Below are 14,908 nucleotides of genomic sequence, written 5' to 3'. Positions count from 1 at the left end.
TCGGTATCTTGGGAAGAAGACAATGTCTTCATTTTTGTTTTTTTGTTTGCCTCTTCCACTATGAAGTGTTCTTTCATTTACGTATTGTAACATCAAGTGGAGTGGAAGAAATTCCCCCCAAATATGAAGTTCAGCGCAGTGGTGTTCAAAATGCCGAATAGCAAACTTGAATGCCATGGTGTTGGCATAGCTTCTGGCCCAGCCACTCGCCAAATAAAATTCGATGGCATATAATGAAGCGTGTTATTGAACTTTGATTTTTTTCTGTAGCTGTCGTTGTTGTTGTTGTCGTCATTGTGTGTAAGGTATTTTTAATCACATTGTGGTCATGCTGCTGGCTGTTTGTATATTTAAATTTAATTTAGATGATAAATAATGAAGTTTGTAAGAGAGATAGAGAGTGAGATTTTTTAATGGACTCTAAAAGAAAATTAGATCATTGCAACATGTGCTAAAGGTTCATTAACATCAATACAAAATATTTTTAAAATTAAAAAAATATAAATTTAATTTGCAGCGAATTCTTCTAATTTTGAATTCGAAGCTAATTTAAAAAACTGTGTTTGTTTTAATGTATTATTTTTCATTTTTTCATTTGAGTTTGTCGGTATTTTAAATGTTTCAGCTCCATTTTCCAAATGTTATTGACATTTCGGGTTCTTGGAGAGCTATATATATCTATTAAAAAAATAATACAATATTGGTCCTTATTTTGACATAGCCCCCGTAAAAATGTACAGACCCTTTTTCGGTATTTTTAATGTTTTAGTCATATTTTCCAACGGAAGTCCCTTTTCTTTGGTAATCTAAGTTCTTGGAAGGCGAAGAATATAGTTGTAAACATTTGTCGATATGGGTCCAAATATTTTTCAAATAAAGAGAATTTTAATGGGTATTCCGGGTCCTTGGAGGATGGAAAATATCTTTGCAGAGAGTTGTTGATATATATGTTTTGACATGGACGCTTTTTTAAATATTATTGAAAAATATATATTGAAACCAGTAATATGATACCCTTCACCCTATTAAACAGGACATGAAATTGGATGAACTAAAATATGTGATACTTATCTTAATGTGAATTGACTTAAATCAATCCATAAACATGCCATTTGTTTGCTACAATGAGACAAAAGTATGTAGATCGATTTCAAACAAATATCAATAGGACATCGGTTGGGCTATGTCTGCACTTCTAGAAAACGCAACTACGTTATACTATGCTAAATTTTGTACGTTGTGCAAAATTTCATGTCAATCTGACAAACATGAGGAATTTGATGCACCATTTATTTAAAGTCGGACGAAAATATATACGGAAGCTATATCAAAATTTGAACCGATTCCAACGAAATTTGTTACAGGTTAGGTTATACTAATTTCAGTACGATTTGTTCCTATCAGCCATATATTGGTTCCTTGGTGCGTTAATTACTTAAAATCAATCGATAATATATAAAGGAGCTATATCTAAATCTCAATCGATTTTCACGAAACTTGGCAGACATCATTCTAGGCTCAATTCAATACGTTATGCCAATTTTCGTGCAAATCGAAAGATATATAGGGACTTTGGTACACCATTTACATAAAATCGGACGAAAATATATATGGGAGCTATATCTAAATCTGAACCGATTTTCACGAAACTTGGTAGACAACACTCTAGGCTCAATTCAGTACAACCTGCCGAATTTCATGCAAATCGAAAGATATATAGGGACTTTGGTACACCATTTACATAAAATCGGATGAAACTATATATGGGAGATATATCTAAATCTGGATCGATTTGCACGAAACTTGGCAGACATCACTCTAGGCTCAATTCAGTACATCATGCCGAATTTCGGGCAAATCGAAAGATATATAGGGACTTTGGTACACCATTTACATAAAATCGGATGAAACTATATATGGAAGATATATCTAAATCTGGACCGATTTGCACGAAACTTGGCAGACATCACTCTAGGCCCAATTCAGTACGTTATGCCAAATTTCGTGCAAATCGAAAGATATATAGGGACTTTGGTGCACCATTTACATTAATTCGGGCGAAACTATATATGGGAGATATATCTAAATCTGGACCGATATGCACGAAACTTGGCAGACATCACTCTAGGCTCAATTCAGTACGTTATGCCAAATTTCGTGCAAATCGAAAGATATATAGGGAAATTCGGACGAAAATATATATGGGAGCTATAGCTAAACCTGGGCCGATTTTTTCCCAATTTCAATAGGGTTCGTTATTGGACCAAATAAATGAGCTATGTCAAATTTCATTCAATTCGGATCATAAATTAATAATAAGTGTGCATTTTTATACCCATCACCGCATTGTGGTACAGGGTATTATGTCTTTGTGCATATGTCTGTAACAGACAAAAGGAAACGAGATAAACGAATGGTACCTTTTGAGAATATGCATAGAATCACTTTCTGAGTCGATTTATTCATGTCCATTCGTCCGTCCATGCATTTTTACGAACAAAGTACAGGTCGCATTTATGATCCGATTTGGATGAAATTCGGGACATGTCACTTATTTGGTCTAAGGACGAACCCTATTGAAATTGGAGAAAATAGGTTCATTTTTAGATATAGCTCCCATATATAGTTTCGTCCGATTTTAAGTAAATGGTGTACCAAACTCCCAATATTGGTCCGATTGAGACAACATTTTGCATTTTCCTCCTTTATGTCATGTATCTGTTTCCTAAAGATGTAATCCCGAAAATATCGAAACAAATGTAAACAAATTTCATCATACACACAGACAAACAATTGTTTTGAAGCAAAAAAACTGTTTCGTAAATGCAGAAACTCTCGTCTGTCAGGGGTAAATATTAATTCAAATTAAGAAATTTTTAATGCAAATTAAGGCTGTCGTCTGTCTATGGTATTAGTCGGTTCACTTATTGATGTGCAGAATATACCCAAATTGGTGAAGGGCATCATATGGTTTATTCCAATTTTATGCAAAATATTTTTTGGAACGCCATGTTCATTAGGAAACAAACAAAAACAAAAAAATGTCTACCATTTATGAAAAAATGTTTAAAAAATCACATATATGAAATAGTTGGTCTGTTCCAGTACTTTTTTAATAGTAAATCTATCAAAAGGGAAACATTTCAAAATTGCTCTCAGAGTACAAAATAATTTGAAAAGTTCGGGTAAATATGCCAAAATTAGATGGCAATACTTCAAAATCAACATAACAGCCAATCAGAAGTAGACATTCCTGTTTACCATTTTTACTCGACCAAATTTCTCGAGTAAAAAGTTTTCAAAGAGAACGCCATTTTGTTTTTTGCTCTCTTAAATTTGAGTCAATGTTTTACCAGTTTTGTGGGTTGAGGAACGGTTTTCGAGTAAAAAGTTACAAAACATGTAAAATGAGTAGATTATTTTAGGTTTAAAATAGATAACAAAAACATAATTAAAAAAAAATATTTTCTAAGGAAATATATATTTTTTTAAATCCACTGCTTTATATATTTTTTCAAATTCTCTAGAGCCTTCTCTTACCCAAAAAATTGTTCTTTTTTTGAAAAAAAAATCCCAAACTGTCTAAATTGTGTTCCTAACAAAACAGGGAAGTAAACAAATAAGGTGGTCACACACACACACAAGAATGCAGGAAAAATACGCTTTAGAAATATTTTTGCCCGGAGCTGTTTGTTATTTAAAGAAATGAACAGCAGTAAAAATAGTCGGAAGCTAAAATGGGCAAGAATGAAAGAAAGTGCAGCAGCAGAAGCTGCTAATTTTGAATAGACGCTGATTATTTTATCTTTTCACTTTTCTTTAATGACGTTGAGGCATTTTTAACGCTTCATTTTTTGTTTCTTTGGTGTTCCATACCAAGATCATTATCTATGATAAAAAAATAAAAAAAAATAGATAATAAACCTCCCCACCTAATGAGGCAGGCCACAATATAAACATAAACATTAAATGGAAAGTCAGGTGAACCAAAGAGGCGGCGGCGAATTCATGGACCATTGTTTTTTTGTTATGCCTTTTTTTAATGATATTATCTATGAAAGTAAAAACTAAAAAAAGTCATATAAACAAATTATTAAAAATGATGGAAATTATTTCGGAGTTTTTTTACATACATAAATATTTTTTATATAAACTTCGTAGTATATATACATTTGTATCTTCTTTAAAAAAATGGAAACAATATTCAAATAAAGCAGTATCTTCATAGGGAGGATTGTTCAGAGGATTAAAAAAGTGGATTTCTTACAATTTTTTTTTCATAAAACTCATAAGTGTTTTAATTCAACACTAAAGGGAGAACAGTTTCTAAGAAATCCGATTATTTTTCTATTTTTTTTTTTAATTCTTTGGGCATTCCTCTCCCTATGAAGATGCTGTAATTTTGTAATATTTTTTTTGCAATTGCAATGTTTTATATATTTTTACAAGCTGTTATAGATTTTTTTTCATATTTTCCAAAAAAGTTTAAATTATGTTGTTTGAGTGTAATATTGAACATGTAAGGCCTTTGCGTGCCACCTAACTTTACAAGCAAAATATTTACAAAGGCCAAATTTCCAAACAAAAGTCAATGAAATTGCGGGTCATGATCTCTCTCACTCTCTTGTATGTTAGATAGTCATTTTCATTAAAAAGTATTTGTCGCATATTTTCATGGCAGACAGACAAGGAGACTCATTGGCACACACACACACTTACTCACATATGTACATGAAGCCATTGTCATTATGAAGATTTATAGGTTTTCCGACAATGCGATTTTTTTTTCGTTTTCTTTCTTATCAGACAGACAGGCCGACAGACGATGTTGCTGATCTGATCATATCATGGGTTTAAAGGCATTTGAGTTTTCTTTTTTTAGGCTAAAGCAACAGATTGTTGACCTCAATTCCCTGGCAGACCGACCGATCGGCCAGACAGTTGTCGGTTGCTTGGTTTCAGGGAGGGAAATGCAGTTCCATTCACTTGTTGTCTGGTTGACTGCCTGGCCTGGCTATGGCTTCATTTATTTTCCTTCTTTTATTCCGTCTTTGTTCAGCTTGATTGGAATTTATATTTATAAGTTTATTTATTTTTTAATTTTTGTTGTTGTTGTTATTGCCGTTCGTTTATTATTTTCCCACCATTCTTGTTTTATTGTTATTATTACAACAATTTGTGTTGAGTAATTTTTCTTTGTTTTACACTTCCAACACATTTAACTTGATTAATAATTTTTGCTCTCTTCTTGTTCTCTCTGCAGTGTCAACAAAATCAGCACCCTGCAGCCATTCGAAGACTGCCTGAAATTACAGGAATTATATTTACGGAAAAATTGCATTCAGGATATCAACGAAATTGCCTATTTGCAAAATCTACCAAATCTCAAATATTTGTGGCTGGAGGAGAATCCGTGCTGTGAGCGAGTGGGAGCAGCGTAAGTATTGATTTATTTTATTTTTTATTTGGGACCCAGGGTGAAGATGAAAGAAAAATTGAAAAGGGATATTTTTGTTATACTGTTATACTTATACAAAAATGTTCCTCATCGAAATATTTTTTAGACCCCAAATCTTTGAACCAAAGCCGTTTCAGACAATTTGGACCTGCGCGTCCTTCTTTTTGTCTGGCTGGTGTACATGATAATTCTTGAAGGGAGTACCGATTTCAGCTAAACTCCGCATAACGTAATATTTCCTCCAGACTTAAACCAAGTTCGAGGATGGGGAATTTATGTCGACCTAGGTCGAGCAAATATAATTTAAATCCGAAGAGGTGGTCTATAGGACCGCTCTCTGATAATAAACATATGTATTATAAAAAGCAAATTGTGAATACTGTGTGGTCAAGACGGGTCAGACCTTAATATATATACAACAGAGTAAGGGGACTCCCCATTCTCGGTTTCCAAAAATATTTTTTTATTTTTATTAAATACTAGCATATGCCTGAGGTTTACCCAAATCCAAATTTAGTACGCATTAATATAAATATTTCCATATCAACCTAGCTCAATAGTCCAATAGAAATCACATTTCCAAATTACAGGATTACAGTTCACGCAAATTCAAATTTAGTACCATTTAGTAGGCATATGTATGAATTTCCTAAACTTCCTACATATCCCAATCCTACATTCCCACAGTAATTTTAATTCCAATTTTCAGGATTCCAGTTCGATCCAATCGATCACCTAAATCCAAATTATCAAATTTAGTACAAATTTCTATAACAACAATCATACAACCAATAGTTATTTCAAGTTCGGGATTCTAGTCCTATCGCTTCATCCAAATCCAAAGTGTACTAAATTTAGTACACATAAGTACGAATTTCCACAACTTCCTACATATCCCAACCCTACACCTCAACAGTAGCCCTAATTCTAATTTTCAGGATTGCAGCTCGATCCGATCTCCTAAATCCAAATTTTCTTAAATTTAGTACCATTTCGTACACATAAGTACAAAATTTCTATAACTATCTATATATCATAAAACAAGAGAAATCTTATTTCCCAGTTTCAGGACTCCAGCCCTATCAGTTCACCCAAATCCCGAACCGAATACAAATTGTAACAAAGTTAGTACCATCTACCAAATTTAGTACACATTAGTAGGAATTTCCAAAACATCGTATATACCCCAAAAGCGATCCTAACTGCAAATTTTAGGATGCCAGCTCTATCGGTTCACCCAAACTCAGAATGTACCAACAGTAGTACCATTTAGTACACATTAGTACGAATTTCCAAAAGTATCCACATTCTTCAGGTCTTACCTTATTTTCAAATTTTAGTGTTTCAGCTTTATCGTTTCATTCAGATCCAAATTGTACTAAATACAGTACTTTTCGTACACATAAGTACATAAAATCTAAAACTACCTACATATTCCAATCCTATCCCATTTCTCCAAATTCAATTTGTACCAAATTTAGTACGGTTTAGTACTTTTAGTATAGCAGAGAACACAATTCCAAGACCATCGTCTTATATCTATCCTACGTCTCAAACTTGATTCGCATTCCAAATTTCAAATTTTTACTTTTAACAAGTTTAGTACATTTTAGTACTTTTCAGGTACTTTCCAAAACCCATTTGTACTCTTGGTACATCTTTTTCCAATTTCAAAAAAGGCTGACCACACGTCTGGCGACCCTATAATATATGAAGATAGATAAATATTCCAAGGAAGTAAGAACCGGTTTTCTAAATTTTTGATTTTTTTGGGTTATAGGCTTTTTTTACCAAAAAATACATTTTGATCTCATTTCCCGCACTTTCCGAAAATATAAATTTTGTATTTAACATTGTTTTAAAATCCAGATTTCATGTTTTTGTTTCTTTTCCGATTTGCTTTCAGTTATCGTGCAATTGTATTGCGTGCTTTACCAAATCTCAAAAAATTGGATAACGTCGAAGTCACACAAGAGGAAGTCGACGAGGCATTACGTGCCGGTAGTGGTGGTGGCGGCGGAGGCGGAGGTAGTGCCGCTGTCGAAGATGATCCATATGAGGATGCCTATGAACAGCAGCAGTTACAGGAACAACAGAAACAACAACAGCAGCAACAGCAACAATATTACGAACAACAACAACAGCAGCAACAACAACAATACAGACAACAACAAGAACAACAGGCGCAACAGCAACAGCAGCGGCAAACACAATCACAACCACCTCAGCCACAATATCGAAGAAGTTCAAGTCCACAAAAAGAGGTAGGTGGAAAAGTAAGTTGAAACAAATCGGAATCGTTCATTTTATTTTTTCCCTTTTTTGTTTTAAGTTTTTTTGTTGTTGTTGTTGGTTTCCTTGTGTGTACCTTGAAAGTTTTTTATTTGTACTAAGGTCATGTGGTTTTTGTGTGCTAACAATCATTTGAAACTACTAATAATTGAAAAGCTTAACGAAGATTTTAAGCATAGCTCAAAAAAAAATAATAATAATAATAAATAAATCAGTAAGGAAATTAGTAAAGTCGGACGGGGCCGACTATATAATACCCTTCACCGCTTTGGATATATCCAACAGATGAATCCTAACAGATGTCCAATTTTTGAAGGACCTATATATATATATACCGATTTCAACTAAAAATGCCACACGTTATGTTATAGTAACTTCAGTACGTAGTGCAAAATTTTATGTCGATTGAACCCATCTTGGTGAAGCATTTTGTATCGAACTTCTAGGTTATACTAACTCTAGTACGTTGTGCAAAATTTGTGTCAATTTTGTGTAAAATCGGACGAAAATATATATGTAGAAGCTATATCAAAATATGAACCGATTTAAATGAGACTTGCCAGAAATTAACTTATACTAACTACTAAAACGTTGGGTCTTTAGTGCACAATTTACATTAAATTGGAAGAAAATATATATAGGAGCTATATCTAAATAAGGACCGATTTTCAGGAAACTTAACACACATCATTTTAGATCTTATTCAGTACGCTGTGATAAATTTCGTGCAAATCGAAATATATATAGGGAATTTTGTACACCATTTACATTAAATCGTACGAAAATATATATGAGAGCTATATCTAAATCTGGAGCGATTTTCAGGAAATTTTAAACACATCATTCTAGACGTAATTCATTACGCTATGCCGAATTTCGTGTAAATCAAATGATATATAGGGACTTTGGTAAACCATTTACATTAAATCGGACGAAAATATATATGGGAGCTATATCTAAATCTCGACCGATTTCCAGGAACCTTGACACACATCATTCTAGACCTAAATCAGTACACTGTGCAAAATTTCGTGCAAATCGGAAGATATATAGGGACTTTGGTACACCATAAATCGGATGAATATATATGTGCGAGCTATATCCAAATCTGAACCGATTTTCAGGAAACTTGACACACATTATTGTACACCTAATTCATTACGCTGTGCCAAATTTCGTGCAAATCGAAAGATATATAGGGACTTTGGTGCACCATTTACATGAAATCGGACGAAAATATATATGGGAGCTATATCTAAATCTGGACCGATTTTCAGGAAATTTAACACACATCATTTTAGACCTAATTCAGTACGCCATGCCAAATTTCGTGCAAATCGAAAGATATATTGGGACTTTGGTACACCATATACCTTAAATCGGACGAAAATATATATATGAGAGCTATATCTAAATCTGAATCGATTTTCCCAATTTCAATCGGGTTCGTCCGTGTCCCAAATAAGTTACCTATGCCAAATTTCATCCAATGCGGATCATAAGGGCGACCTATACTTTGTTTACAATTTAACATGGACAGACAGACGGACGGACGGACATGCATAAATCGACTTAAAAAGTGATTCTATGCATATTCTCAAAAGGAACCATGTGTCTATCTCGTTTCCTTTTGCCTGTTACAAACATATGCACAAAGCCATAACACCCTGTACCACAGTGTGGTGAAGGGTATAATTAAATAAATAAAAGGAAGGAAAATATAATTGTTTAGAAATTTTAGAAAATATGGACTTTATTAGGGTAAAAAATTTGAATAAAGGTTTCATATGAAACTTTGAAATTAAATATTCATATGAAACGTTCATATGGACCTTTATGTTTTCGTTGTAAAAATATATTTCATATTCCCTATAAGAACGTATTTTTCATATTTTTTAAAGTTTCATTTGGAACTTTTATAAGAAACCTTTTTATTTTTTATTGAAATATCGTTCTTTGTTGGTTTTTTGTTCTCTTTGTCTCTCTCTAATATAATAATTTTTCGCTTAACCTTTCACCTCTATTTTGTCTCATTGTTGCTGCCAATAATAATAACAACAACAAACAAAACTTTTTGGATGTCATTGAATAATTAATCACACTAAAATGTATGTGACGACAACATCAACCAACTACAACAATGTTATTTTCAAAATGAAAAAAACCCTCCCGCTCCTCAGCAAACGAGTCCTGCCACAACCGAAGAAAGTGTAAGCGAAACAAACAATGCCAATGGTGGTTCATCGTCGAAAGCCTCAACACCTTCTCAGGTACGATTCTTTTGGTGTCCTTGTACGACAAATTTTCTTGCTTTGTATTGAAACACATTTTTTGAAGATTTTTTGTTGTTGTGTTGGAATTAAGCTGTTATTGTTGTTGCGTTTCTTTTATTACTTTGTGTTACGTTTCTGGGAGATTCATGTTTCATTTTCTAAGAATAGCATAAATTATAATAATTTATTTTGTTGTTTTATTTATTTCTTTTCGAATACATTTATTTTTTCGAATACATTTATTTATTTTATTTTTTTTTTTTGAGAGAAATTATTGGGATCATTATTTGATTATCGTTTTTTCTGTTTTTGGTTATTATGGAAATGTTGTCATTTCCAAATATAGGATTACGTGATTTTTTGTGATTACGTATTTTTCTGTTGTTGTCGTTCTTAGCTGCAAATCGATTTTGAGTTGCTTTTTATTTCGCCAGTAATAAATCAACCTCGTTTCCCACAGTGCAAATAATTTTTGTATATTATTTTTTGCATATTTATATCTCTTCACGCCTTTGACCGAATCTCCAAACTTTTTTGGGGAACACAGGAACAAGTATTACACTCACCATCGCCTAAATATAATTCAACACCAAAAGAGAATCGTTTATCGTATCACCAATATGATGTAAGCTTTAAATCACAACAAATATATATAAATTTATTTTTATTTCAGTAAATGAGTTAAAATATTTAAATTTTGTAAAAATAATTTTTAAATGTCCCAATGTAACCACAATCTTCGATATTTTAAAATGATTTTTATAAAAATATTATTTCAAGGTTGTACAAAAGGCGTGGATTTTTTTGAGAATATTAATTTAAGGACCCACTATATGCGGAAAAACAAGTCTGGAATTCCAACGATTACCAAGTTGAGTGCCGTTGCCGTTGGCGTTGGAAGGGATTCTGATGTTTGTATGACACAATCAACATTTAGTTCTATCCTCTCCGAGGTGGTGACAGTTTTCGAAGCTCACCTTTGTTCTAAGTGGATAAAAGTGCCAAAAGGTTCCTGTTCCTTTTTTTGTATTTTAAATTCTGTGCAGCGTTTTGCCTTACATATTTTTTTTTTGGTCGGCCCAAAACTATTTTAAGTAATTTTGAACAATGAATGGATTATTTTATTCAAATTAATGTGATAAATTTAGTACTAAACGTTTTTCCCTTCGGCGATGCCCTTATTTGTTGGTCCTATCTAATTGAGCTAATTTGTTTTTTTCCAAAACAGAGTAAGAGACTCTTTGGTCCCTTTCTAGATTCCACGTGAAATGTCAGGACGTAACTCCAAAACTGACACTAAGTGCTGCAATTGGGTTTTATTTGTCGTCGACCCACAAATAATTGATTTATTTATTTCTATTCCGATATATATTTGAAAAACCATACTTACATTTTTATCTCCCTTCGATTTTGTTTGTGAGATATTTTGAGAGGAAAAACACAAATCGAACTTTGTTATGATACCTACTTTTTCTCTGTTCTCCCTTTAATTCCGCGCGGAATTTTTTTACGATTGGGAAAAAGGGAGATTGAAGAAATTCCGCACGGTTGGGCTGATTGTTCCCATAAGTACCTCCCTCAAGCATCCAACAAAACTTCCTGCATACTCCGATCCTACACAATGATTCCAAATTCAAATTTCAGGATTTCAACTCGATTGGTTCACCCACAATTCAAATTGTACTAAATACAGTACACAGTAGTGCGAATTTCCAAAACTTCATATTTAACCCAAACCTACACGCCGACAGTGATCCTTAATCCATGTTTCATGATTCCAACTCTATCTATTCACCCAAAATTCAAATTGTACCAAATTTAGTACACATTAGTACAAATTTCTAAAACTACCAACATACCCCAAATCTACACCCTCACAGTTATCCCAAATCAAAGTTTCATAATTCCAACTCTATCGGTTCACTCACAATTCAAATTGTACCAAATTTAGTACACATTAGTAAAAATTTCTAAAATTTTTACATTTCTCAAATCCTAACCTCAACAGTGATCCTTGCTCCAAATTTCATGATTCTAACTCTATTGGTTCAATTCAAATTGTACCAAATTTAGTACACTTAGTACAAATTTCTAAAACATCCTACATATTTCAATCTTACACCTCAACAGTGATTCTGATTCCAAATTTCATGATCCTAGCTCTATTGATTGAACTAAAATTCAAATTGTACCAAATTTAGTACCATTTAGTACCCATAAGTATTAATTTCTTAAACTGAATCCTGACCACAATCCCACACCCCTACTGTGATCCTGACTCCAAATTTCATTGTTCCCGCTATATCGGTTCACCCAAATACAAACTGTACTGATTATAGTACGATTTAGTACTTTTCGTACACATAAGTAACAAAATTTACAAAACTACGTTCATATCCCAATCCTACACTCCGATGGCAATGTTAATTTTAAATTCCAGCTTAATTGATCATCAGCTCGATTTGTATCTCCAAATTAAATTTGTACCAAATATGGTACCTTATAGTACATTTCGTACACATGAGTACACGCTTTCAAAACCATCTCTTTAACTAGACCCTACATCTCAATCCTCATTGGCATTCCAAATTTCAAGTTTTTAGCTCTATCCATTCACATGCTACGAAATTGTAGCAAATTTAGTACATTTTAGTACTTTTCGCATGTTTGAATGTCCAAAAAACCCTTTGCTATATATATTCTACACTCCATCAGTGTCCCTCATTTAAAATTTAAGAGTTCTAGCTCTACCTGTTTGCAAAATACAAATGGTATCACATTTAGTACCTTTTAGTACTTTTCGTACCGTTCTAGTACGTATTTCCAAAAACCCAGTAATTGAAAATCTATGAAACCACGTTTTTCTCTACATTTACCGTTATAAAATTAATTTTCGAAGTGACCCAGAAAAACCAAAGGTATTTTCGTGTTCCAGGGACTCCAACCAAACAGAATTGGTACATTAGAACCCCTGAATAATTTTCGTGTCGCACAGTGCAATTTTTCAAATATCTACGACAGGCGTGATTTTATTAAATATTTTTTTAGTGTCTAAACATTTTTTATTCAAAATGCCTTCAGTATTTTAGATTTTTTTTCGATATTTGTCCCACTGTCAATCTATTTTTAAATATTATTAAATGAGTTCAAACAAGTTTAACTATCTTCGCCGCCTGGTTAATTGATCATCGGGGCAAGTTTGTTATTCTTTTTTTTTTTGTTCACAGAAATTGATTTCATTTTTTAATGTGTTCTTGCCATATCTATTTAAGATTTACTGGCAATTGAATGTGACGGAATTTCAAACAAGTCATTTGTTTTGTTTGTGTGTGAGTGTTTTCTAATATTTAATTTAATAATTTACGTTCGTAGGTGTTCTACATTTTTGTCACCACCATAATGGCACAAGTCACGCAATAATTGGGAGTTGTAAATCATATATCCGGATTTGTCCATTTGCAATATTAAATATTGCGGACACAAATTATAAAAATAATCATAACCACCCCACACATCGGTTGGCCGGTCATAGCCAATATGAATCAGTTCATGACCACCGATATATAAATGGAGTTCCATTTATTTGTTGTTGTTGCTGTTTTGTTTAGTATTTTTGTTTTGCTTGTTTTAAGTTCTGCGGTTGCAGCAGAAATCGTTGACATTTTCCCATTGCTCATTTTGCTGTCAGCGATAAGAATCGGCGGCTAAAGGGCATTACAATAAATAGCTTATGATTATAGTTTTGAAGTTTTATAGGGGGTTTTTCCATTTGATGTTTATTTAGGATATGTATTTATGTCAAAAATATAAAACATGGTCTTGGAAAAATAATTTAAAAATTCCAATTTTGTAGAGGTTATCACACTTACTTACTTAGCTGGCTTGTGACAGAACTTTCGTTCCATAAGCCGAGCTTAGAAAAGATTTCCAGCGCGTCGGTCTTTTGCGCAGTTTTTCCAATTTGAAAGACCATTTTTGGCGATGTTGCTGGTTCGCTTTTATATGCCTTCTGGGCCGGGGTATCTTCATCCATTCCCACAACATGACCTAGCCAACGTCTAATAATGTCGATGTCCGAGAATAGCTGGTACAACTGATGGTTCATTCGACGGCGATATTCACCGTCGACGCAGATCGGCGAATTTTTGGGAGAATTTTTCTCTCAAACACTCCAAGAGCTGCCTCATCTGTTTGCGTAACAGATCCGTATAACAGCACGGGTAGTATCAGCGTCTTGTAGAGTGTGAGTTTGGTCTGGCGGGAGGAGGCCTTGCCTTTGAGTTGTTTGCTCAGACCATAGTAGCATCGCTTGGCCATCACTATCCTTTTCCGAATTTCGAAACTGATATTATTCGTTTTATTTATGGCGGTACCAAGATATATAACATATTTGAATACCTCGAAGCTGTAGTTCTCAAGTTCCACAGTTGGTCCGAGTCTACTGAACGTCTTGCGCGTTGATACCATAAGCTTGGTCTTATCGCCGTTTACTGCCAGACCCACTTTGGCAGATTCCTCAATTTGTTCAAAGGTGGCTGTTACCGCTCTCAATGTTCGACCCATTATGTCGATGTAATCGGCGTATGCGAGTAACATGTGTTGTTTGGTGTACAGAGTGCCATTTCATGTTCACTTTTGCCTCTCGTATGACCTTTTCCAGCAGGATGTTAAAAATGTCACACGACAAACTATCACCTTGTCTGAATCCTCGTTCGGTATTAAAGGGCTCCGAGAGGTCCTTTCCGACTTTAACTGCTGATATTGTGCATGTTAAAGTTATCCTGCATAGCCGAGGTTATCATACCTATATTAATATACATATATCTTAAATCCTTGAATTTTTTTATTACAACCTACTTCTCATAGTTGTCCTTGAAAAATATTT

At 33.5% G+C, this 14,908-nt stretch overlaps 1 protein-coding gene across 5 annotated transcripts in view; it reads left to right on the top strand.

The window, feature by feature from the left end:
- Window positions 1–14,908, top strand: part of LOC133334648 (putative uncharacterized protein DDB_G0291608) — a 323,326-nt gene that overhangs the window by 16,255 nt on the left and 292,163 nt on the right. For 2 of the 5 annotated variants that reach the window (XM_061542970.1, XM_061542967.1), the window contains exons 3-4: window positions 5,264–5,437; window positions 7,365–7,722. In XM_061542970.1, coding sequence (XP_061398954.1) covers window positions 5,264–5,437; window positions 7,365–7,722 — 532 coding nt within the window. Of the gene's footprint in view, window positions 1–5,263; window positions 5,438–7,364; window positions 7,735–9,930; window positions 10,021–10,570; window positions 10,649–14,908 lie in introns of all 5 variants that reach the window. The other 3 variants (XM_061542968.1, XM_061542966.1, XM_061542971.1) reach the window with 2 other exon arrangements.

The sequence above is a fragment of the Musca vetustissima genome, unplaced genomic scaffold (genome assembly GCF_032173495.1).
Source record: "Musca vetustissima isolate MV318-11 ecotype Yass unplaced genomic scaffold, APGP_CSIRO_Mvet_v1 utg2180, whole genome shotgun sequence".
Taxonomy (NCBI): Eukaryota; Metazoa; Arthropoda; class Insecta; order Diptera; family Muscidae; genus Musca; species Musca vetustissima.
Note: the sequence above shows the minus strand (reverse complement) of the source record. Positions and strands in the feature narration are given on the sequence as shown.